General features: G+C 47.6%; 1 protein-coding gene across 2 annotated transcripts; it reads right to left on the reverse strand.

Annotated features, from left to right (window-relative positions):
- Window positions 1-4,239: 4,239 nt before the first annotated feature.
- Window positions 4,240-7,642, reverse strand: NPBWR2 (neuropeptides B and W receptor 2). 2 transcript variants are annotated; one of them, XM_083745957.1, is made up of 3 exons: window positions 7,455-7,642; window positions 6,440-6,648; window positions 4,240-6,148 (listed from the first exon to the last, which is right to left on the reverse strand). In XM_083745957.1, exon 3 carries the CDS (start codon window positions 5,662-5,664, stop codon window positions 4,600-4,602), a length of 1,065 nt encoding a protein of 354 aa, XP_083602083.1. In that variant the 5' UTR covers window positions 5,665-6,148; window positions 6,440-6,648; window positions 7,455-7,642; the 3' UTR covers window positions 4,240-4,599. The 2 variants fall into 2 exon arrangements, with proteins under 2 accessions (XP_083602083.1, XP_083602082.1); XM_083745956.1 differs by lacking the exon at window positions 7,455-7,642 and having other exon boundaries at window positions 6,440-6,732.
- Between the last annotated feature and the right edge of the window lie 2,060 nt (window positions 7,643-9,702).

Below are 9,702 nucleotides of genomic sequence, written 5' to 3' on the forward strand. Positions count from 1 at the left end.
GGTTCACCAGAAGCGGCTTAGTTATGCTGGCCACATGGAAGCTGTACGCCGGCTCCCTCGGCCAATAAAGCGAGATGAGCGCCACAACCCCAGAGTCAGCCACGACTGGACCTAATGGTCAGGGGTCCCTTTACCTTTACCTTAGAAATCAAAGAGACCTCCCATAGGAACCATTTGCCAGTATCCTTGAGGTTCTATGCTGTATCCTTGGGATTCTGGGATGAGAAACAGAACCATCACATGAATCACTGGCCATAGAGTTTATTTGCATTTACTTATCTTTGTAGTAAGGTAAAGGGAATTTTCTTGCTTTTGTTATTATGGTTGGTATCCTCATCTTTAAAAAAAAAACAAAAAAAAAAACTTGCAAAAAAGGAAGACAGCCTGCACTTGAGATACTTTCTCAGTGCAATTAGTTCTATTTATCCCTCCACCGCCATCCTTGCCTGTGGTTGTCATCACAAAGGACCCAAAGGGCCTGCTAATGTGTCCAAGTGGCTTTGGCACATCATTCAAGAGAGGAGTTAAGCTCGGAGATTAATGACTCTAAAGAACGAGGACTGTGTTGAGTCGCCTAATAAATTCGTCTTGGCAAAATCTCGACCATGTGCACATTGATTTTTACCTTGCTGTAGGCTCCCTAGTCAGAATTTTGGACATCTAATACCTTATTGATTCATCTTTAGGCTGGCTTCCATCAATTACAGTCCCATATTAATAACGCTTAAATTGCAATGCACAGGGTTTGTTTATGAAATGAACGCCAGTGTTGGAAATGGAGGTGGAAGGGAAGGTTTTTTTGAACCCTTTCCAAAGTGTGGATCAGGGCTGGAGAACCTCCACATGTTGCTGGACATCAGAGAATAAGAAGAATCTGCAGGATCAGGCCAAAGGCCCATCTACTCCACTATCCTGTTCTCACAGTGGCCGCTCAGATGCCTGCTGAAGGCCTAAACACCAGATTCAAGAATAAGAGTCCTCTCTCTCCTGTGGCTTCCAGCTGTGGAGGCAGAACATAGCCATCAGGGGTAGGACCCATGGATTGCAGGGGTGTCCTAGCTACTTCTACTTGTCCTAGCTACTTCTCCTAGCTGGTGCCATCCAATGTGCAGACCCTGATCCCACCATCTGCCAGCAAGATTCAACCCCCTTTCATGATTTCATTGATATCTCCAAGCAAAGATTGTCCAGCTAGGCAACTGAGGTCGAATATTTTCACAGGGGTTTTGAGACACAGGCTGTGAGACTTCTTAAATTGCCCAGAGAGCTGCCATCAATCTCTTTGCATGTTTGAAACAAGGTCAGAGAAGCAGACGACATGTAGCATGGAAAATGCAATTTGTTTGGCAGCGATGCAATCACACTCACACACAGAACGCCAAGTTCCCTGTGAGAGTCCCCGAGTGCCAAATACTTTTACACATGATTTATTTTGGAGACAGAAGGGTGTTGTTGTTTTTTAAGCACTTATTAAAAAATAAAGGGAAAGAAATATTCATGGCTTTCAGAACTGTACCAAGGCGCAGATTCAGTGAAGTGCTTTGAGGACGCTGTGCCCTGATGCTGGATGTTTGATAAACCCCTTTTGTGCTGTGTTCAAATGTGTGAATCATGCCATCACGGCAAAGGGAGCAGAGGAAAGGAACAAAAATAGGATCCATTTAAGAGCCAGAACAAACTGCTATTTCCCAAATGGAAAGGGAAGGGGAAATATGACTCAGAGTGCCTGTTTTCTGTGATGCCTTCCCTTCCTGATATCAGATTTTAGGCGTTTTATTAAATGTCCACAAACACTCTGACTTCTCAAGGGGAAGCAGTTCCAGGAAATGAAACATTAAGGTGGAAGAATAGTCTCTTATCAGAGTCTAGAGACAGGTAGAGTTGGCTGTCAGGAACGTGGAACAAGACGTGGTTTCTTGGCAGGCATTTAGGTCAGACTGCATTTCCATCTAGCTCACTGCTGCCTAGTCTGACTGAAGTAACACATGTAAATTTTATATTTGTAGAGTAGGCTAGTTTCCACCCATAGCCACCCACCCCTCTCCATCCAGGCATGCAAGAAGAATTATTCGCACTCAAGGGCAAATTCCAGCCAGGCAAAATCTCTTGTGGGGTTATGCAGAGCCAGTGAAGTGTGTGGTCTGGAGACACTCCTAAGGGCCATAAAAAGAAACCAGGAAGGCTGCATTTGGCCCCCAGGCTTGAGATTTCTCTCACCTGGTATTTAAGTGCACTTGGATCCAGGCCTCATTCCTACCAGCTCTAACATGTGTTTCAAAATCCTGCCAGGGAGGCCAGGAGCTGTCCAGCAGGTCAGTGCTGAAGATGCTCAGGAGAACAGCTGATTGGCGCAGGGACTGGCTGGAGACTGAGGAGTGCTGGCCGGATACGGATAAGAGGGCGTTTGGACGCTGACTTTAAATAAGGGATCAGGGAACTGGGAGGACCTGTAGCAGCTGGGAGATGAGAGTCAGAGAGAGGAGAAGCTGCAGGTTTGGAGAGTGAAGAACAGGTGCAGAAGGGAGAGGTCAGGCAGGTGTCGAGTCAAGGGCTTCTACACTTCCTCTTCCTGTCCCCACCTCTCCTGCTCCACTGTCTCCCAGGACCAGAAGAGGGTTGAAGAGGGAGGAGCAGAAGGTTACACACTGGCCAAGGCTTTGCCTACTTGCATGCAGCTTGGGAGGGGGAGATACAGAAGCTGGGACAGGGACAGAGCCTCTCTGTTCTGGCAACTGCCTTATTGGGTGCACACCTAGATGTAGCTAGGAGGACTCCTTCAAGCAACCAGTAGTTAAAACTGTACATAGCTACTGTTCCAATTTACCAGCACACGACGTAGGGTTGGCCACCAACTTGGATGGCTTTCAAACAGGATCAAACAAATGCATAAGAGCCAGTGTGGTGTGGCAGATAGAACATCGGACTGGGAGACCTGGGTTCAAGTCATCACTCAGCCATGGAGCTCGCTGGGCAACCTGGGGCCAGTCACTGCCTCTCAGAATAGCCTACCTCATAGGGTCATTGTGAGATAAAAATTAAGAGGGAAGAACCATCTCCACTGCCTTGAACTTGTAGGCAATGTAATGTAAGGTAATGCAAATTCATGGAGGATATTCATGGATATCAGTGACTACTAGCCATGATGGCTATGTTGCATGTCCACTGTCAGAGGCATACAGCCTCTGAGCGTTGGCTGCTAGCGATCACAATTAGGGAGAGTTGCTATTTCACTCAAGCTTCCCAGGAGAGGCATCTCATTGACCACTTCTGAGGAAAGGATAATGAACTAGCTAGACCTCTAGCCCGATCTAGCAGGGCTTTCGTATGCATTAGAGTCGAGTCTGTTTCTGGTTACAATTTACAATGATTATTGTTTTCCAGAAAACCCTATAAACTTATTTCCCCCGATCCCCTGAGCACATCATCTGACACCCTGTCTTGCGCCCCATTGCCATCAGAAATGTGGTTTGCTAGTATGCAAGGCAGAGCCTTTTCCGTTGTGGCACCCAGGTTGTCCAGAGAGGTTCACCTGGCTCCCTCTTTTGTGCCATTTAGGTGGGCCAGGTGTAAACAATTATTTCTATTACATCAAGGGAGCGTCCTTGTTTTCTCCTGCTCAGGAGGGTAGGACTTGAACCCTGGCTTCAAGTTACAAGAAAGGAGATTGTGACTAAACGTCAGAAAAAACTTTCTGACAGTAAGAGCTGCTTAGCACTGGAACGGTCTCCCTCAGGAGGTGGTGGACTTTCCTTCCTTGGAGGTTTTTAAGCAGAGGTTGGGTGGCCATCTGTCATGGATGTTTTAGCTGAGATTCCTGCATTTGCAGGGGGCGGGACTAGATGATCCTTGGGGTCCCTTCCAACTCTAAGATTCTATGATTCTAAGTGTTTGATTTGACTTGCTCATCTGCTCCATTGGTTAGAGTGTGGTGCTGATGATGCCAAAGTTTGCAGGTTCAGTCCCCATATGGGACAGCTGTGTGTTCCTGCATTGGAGGGGAAAGACCAGACAATCCTCAGGGTTTCTTTCAACTCTATAATTCTATGATTCTATTACCTGCTGTACAATTGTGTTTTTAATCCAGCCCTTTAAACAAAGCATTGTATTGAAATGTATATTTTAGCTACCTGTGAGCTGCCTTGGGGGGGGGGCTGCTTCTGGGGTGACAGGCAGGGTACGAATATTTTACCAATAAATAAAAATAACCACCCAAGCTCATCCACACAGAGACCCCCAACATCTCATTTTCATGCTGTTTATTTAATTAGGATTTTATCCCCTGTTATTGTCCACCAGGGGGCAGACACAGACTAAGGACACACAAAAAGGACATTTCTACAAGTTCAAGATCTCTTTTCCTTCCCCTTTCTGACAATATATATATTTTATAGGCATTCTAACAAAGCAAAATCGAAAAGCAACGAAAGCACAGCAGGAGGGCCCTTACAGAGAAGACATAAGCAGCATCCAAATGAAAGTGTAACACTGCTGCAAAGTTCTTCGGAGACACCTGTTGCAAAGTTTGCAGGAGTTGCCGTCGACAGCCATGATGAATACGAAAGGGGCCTTGGCGAGGCTCCAGGAGGCACGGCTGATATTTCAAGCAGCCCTGCATTCCAGCATCTTCCTGAAACTCTTCTGAAAGCTGTCGTCTAGGAAGGCGTACAAGAAGGGGTTCAGGCAAGAGTTGGCATAGCTCAGGCTGGTGATGAAGTAGGAGGCGCCTATGACCACAGGGGTCTGGGGCAAGTCAGTGGTCAAGGCCACGATGGTGGCCAGGTGAAACGGTGTCCAGCAGAAGAGACACACAGCCATGACGATGAAGACCATGATGGTGACTTTCTTCTTGGCTTTGTCCAGAGCTTTGGCGTTTGAGTTCAAGCGCATGTTCCTCAGTTTGTACAGCATCATGGAGTACAGTATGCAGATGGTGGAGACGGGGATGGCAAAGGCCAGGATGAGCGTGTAGATCCTACTGGCTTTGAACCAAAATTGTTCGGGCCGGGGGAAGTTGAGGCCGCAGCTCTTGATGCCCAGACCGTCTTCGTAGACGTTGGCGAAGATGAAGAAAGGGGACACGATCAGGGTGACTAGGAACCAGATGCCGAAGCTGATGATACGGGCTGCCCGGTAGGTGCGATGGGGCATCCGTTTGGAGCTGACGGTAGCTAGGACCACCAGGTACCTGTCTATGCTCATGACGGTGAGGAAATAGATGCTGGAGAAGATGTTGTAGTGGTCTATGGAGAGGATGACCTTGCAGAGGACCTCCCCGAAAGGCCAGTAGTGCAAGAGATGCTCAGCGATGTTGATGGGTAGGACCAGAGTGAACAGGTCATCGGCGATGGCTAAGTTGAGGATAAACATGTTGGTCACCGTCTTCATCTTAGGGGCTTTGAGGATCACGTAGATGACGGCCGTGTTGCCCGTCAGACCCACAGCGCAGATCACGGAGTAGATGACAGGGAGGACGACATAGAAGTCCGGGGACTGTTCGTGGGAAGTGAGGTTGTAGCTTGTAATATTGCCTGTGCCGCAGGGGTCACCTGTTCCATTGCAGGTGGCGTTCAGGTCTCCATCATCTCCAGGGTCTGCCATACCTCCTCGCTCTGTTTCCCAATTGCTTGTCAAGTTATATTGTAGGTAAGTGGGGACCGGAAGCATATCCCAGGGTGGATCTGGCTGCTTTCAGAAGGTCTGGCTGAGGGCAATGTGCAGATTGTGCTAAATGTCTTAGATCGCATCCCAGAGCTCAAGTGCTTGTCGAGGGCAGGACCAAATCGAAGCTAGGAAAGTGAAAGGAAAGTGATATTCCATGTCAAAAGCAGCATCCCTTTGAGCTGTGCCTCTTCTGTATTAGTCACGATCATCCGGCTATTTAAAACCGAGCTGCTCTTGCTCTAAATGAAAACTGCCATCCGATTAACTCCTTGAACAGGCTTTGCCCATCTAATCATCCATCCACCGGCCCCTTTTCTGCATCAGGGGTGGAAATGAAAGTAGCTTTTAACTTAGCTACTTGCCATTAGGACACGGCAAGGCTGCTCCCTGCAGATCCGCTCAGAGGCAACGAAGAGAGCGGTACCCCCATCCATTACAGCTGTGATTTCATTCACTCCTGGGGATGCAGCAGACACTTCCTAACGCCCTGCAGAAAAGGGATGAGGACATTAAAGAATAATGAGACGTGGGTATATAAACCTCTTAAAAGCCCAAAGGCAGCTACCCCCCCCCGAAGCCACCAAGTCCTGCCCCAGTCTAAGTTGCACGCAGCATGTTGAGTGGTGGATTCAAAATGCAGGCATCCCAAAACAATCTTGAACATGCCCAAACTCACATGCCTGTGCAGCATCGGAAAGCAAACTCCCAAAACGAAAAAGAGCATCAAAGCATTAAGAGAAAAAAATGGTATTTAAAAAGAGATGTCACTTAGCCTTACCTTTGTGTAGATTTCATGTTACTCTTCACTCCAAGCCCAGCTTCCAGCAAGTGGCTTCAACGTGGAAGAAACAGGTGCTGAACAACATCCCCAAAGATCGTCTTACTGGCACCCCAGCTTCGCAGAGAGCAGAGAAATAAATAGAGCTCCACTAGATTTTAAGCTGTTGAGTTTGCTGTGATCCTCTCCCCCTCCTTTCCTTTCAGGCACTGCTTAGATCAGACAACATCCAGGTTAGGCTCCTACTTCATCAGCTGAAACTCCCCTTTAGCTCTGAGTGCTCCTCTCACCCAGTCGAGTCAGGATTTCTCACGTTTAACTCTTGACATCTGCTACCCAGCTGCTTCTCACTGTTCAGACTCTCCCGTCTCAAATGGAGGCAAAGGAGGAACCCGTAGTGGGCTGACATGCTATATTCCCACTGCATGTGTGTGTGTGTGTGTGTGTGTGTAGCTAAACCAAATAAATTACCCTGGCTAAATGCAATGCTTATTTATCTCTCTTTTAGTCTGCCTAAGTAACGATCACCCGAGCAGAACTACAAAATGCTGTGGTTCCTTCTTTTTTTTAAAAAAGGGGAGAAGGAGAAACTGCGTGTGGTTAATTTTTGAAACAAAGATAACTGGGGTTTAAAGGTAAAGGTAAGGGTACCCCTGCCCGTACGGGCCAGTCTTGACAGACTCTGGGGTTGTGCGCCCATCTCACTCAAGAGGCCAGGGGCCAGCGCTGTCCGAAGACACTTCCGGGTCACGTGGCCAGCGTGACATCGCTGCTCTGGCAAGCCAGAGCCGCACACGGAAACGCCGTTTACCTTCCCGCTGGTAAGCAGTCCCTATTTATCTACTTGCACCCGGAGGTGCTTTCGAACTGCTAGGTTGGAAGGCGCTGGGACCGAGCAGCGGGAGCGCACCCCGCCGCAGGGATTCGAACCGCCGACCTTTCGATCGGCAAGTCCTAGGCGCTGAGGCTTTAACCCACAGCGCCACCTGCGAACCCCCAACTGGGGTTTACATACCTCCAAAAGCTTCATTCCCTGACAGCTGTGCCCATTTCCCATGCCCCTTCTTAAAGTTGTGCCGAGTTGCAGATAACTGGAGACAAAAGGCACGTAGAACACAGGCAGTTTTGTTTCCTATCACAGGAAACATGTTTTTTTTGCACAAAGCATTACCTGCTCCCTGCTCCCATTTCTGTCATGGAGCATAGGAAGTCAGCTTGTACTGAATTAGACCACCAGCCCTCCTAGTTCAGCACTGGCAGAAGCTCTCTGGGGTTTCAGGCAGCCCTGTCTGAAGATGTCAGGCGTTGAACGTGAGATGCTCTGAAATACGTCTCTTCCCATCGTATGTTGAGCAGATCTAGCACTCTGTGCCTGGAGACAGAATTGCACACCCTGCAAGTACCCCGGTAAAACCAGGACATCCCTTTTCTTTCTCCTCACGAGAGGACAGCAGCCATTTTGGACGCCATGATCTCTCGCGATTCCGCACTGTGATTTCCCCCTGAAAAAAGTGCTTTTCGGGGCCGTGACCTCGTGTGGCACTCCAAAACACATCTAGAGGCATGGATAGTTTTCAAAACCACACGCCCTACACATTTCATTTTCAATATTCTAGTCTTCCAAATATTTTCCAAGCTCATTTTGTTGTATTCTCTCTATTTCCTGACTCATTCAATGTCTGTCAGGAGATCTACCATCTCCACATAGTTTTAAATATATTCTTTAAAAATACAGTAGCACCTTGGCTTACGTTACCCTCAGGTAATGTAAACTTTGGGTTGCGAAAGCGGCAAACCTGGAAGTGTTTTGCTGCACGTGCATGTGCAGAAGTGCTCTACCACGCCACACACATGAGCAGAAGTGGTCCCTCTGGTTGTGGAAACCTCGGGATCCAACCGGAGCTCTGGAACAGATCCCATCCACAACTGGAGGTACTACTGTAGTCCATTGTGTGCAGATTAATTAAATGTAAACTAGCGCAATGTGAATGGTTGGAAGTCAATTCACTGAGGGTGTGTTTACGTTGGGTAGGTATACAGTATAGGTAATGTTTGTTTTGTAGATATGTATTGTATGTACAGTGGTACCTCGGGTTAAAAACGTAATTCGTTTGGGAGGTCCATTCTTAACCTGAAACTGTTCTTAACCTGAGGTACCACTTTAGCTAATGGGGCCTCCTGCTGCCACTACACCGCCGGAGCACAATTTCTGTTCTCATCCTGAAGCAAAGTTCTTAACCCGAGATACTATTTCTGGGTTAGCAGAGTCTGTAACCTGAAGCGTTTGTAACCTGAGGTACCACTGTATTGTCTTGTATTGTATTGTTTGATATGTATTGTATTGTATGTTTATAGATTTTGTGGTCCAATAAAATTAAAAACAAAAACAAAAACCACACACCCTAATATTACTGCAAAGTTGTAATATGCCTGTGTATGTTTTAAGGATTCATTTTTGGACATCAAACAAGCTGGCAGAATTGGGACTCCATTGCAGGTAGGCAATCTGAGAGATGAGAGCAGCAAAAGGGCATCTAGGCCAGCAACCCATAACAAACTACAGAACCCAGAATTCTTTGAGAGAAAGAATGTGGTTTGAATGTGCTTTAAAGGCATGGGGGTAAGGGGTGGACTCAACTAATTTGTTGCATGCACAAAGCATGCTTAGGGGTTGTGCATTGTGTGTGTGTGTGGGGGGGGAGGATTCCAGAAGTGGACCCCACTTAGCAGCAGACTGGACTGATATGTTATTTATTTAGTATTAGGCAGACATTTAAGGCTACATCCTCATACACCAACCTTCCCCAAATTTGTGCTGTCCAGACAATGTGGCCTATGATTCCCATCAACCCCAGCATGCATGGCTGGGATAATGGGAGTCAGGTGATCAGATTCAAAACACCTGGAGGGCACTGGGTTCAGGACAACTGCTCCACAACCTTAGCTGAAGGAGCATCTCCACCCCCATCGTTCTGCCCAGACATTGAGGTCCAGTGCCGAGGGCCTTCTGGTGGTTCCCTCACTGTGACAAGCCAAGTTACAGGGGAAAAGGCAGAGGGCCTTCTTGGTGGTGGCACCCGCCCTGTGGAATGCCCTCCCACCAGATGTCAAAGAGAACAACAACTACCAGACTTTTAGAAGACATCTGAAGGCAGCCTTGTTTAGGGAAGCTTTTAATGTTTAATAGACTATTGCATTTTAATACTCTGTTGAAAGCCACCCAGAGTGGCTGGGGAAATCCAGCCAGATGGGCGGGGTATAAA

The sequence above is a fragment of the Podarcis gaigeae genome (genome assembly GCF_964106915.1).
Source record: "Podarcis gaigeae genome assembly, chromosome: 6".
NCBI lineage: Eukaryota > Metazoa > Chordata > Lepidosauria > Squamata > Lacertidae > Podarcis > Podarcis gaigeae.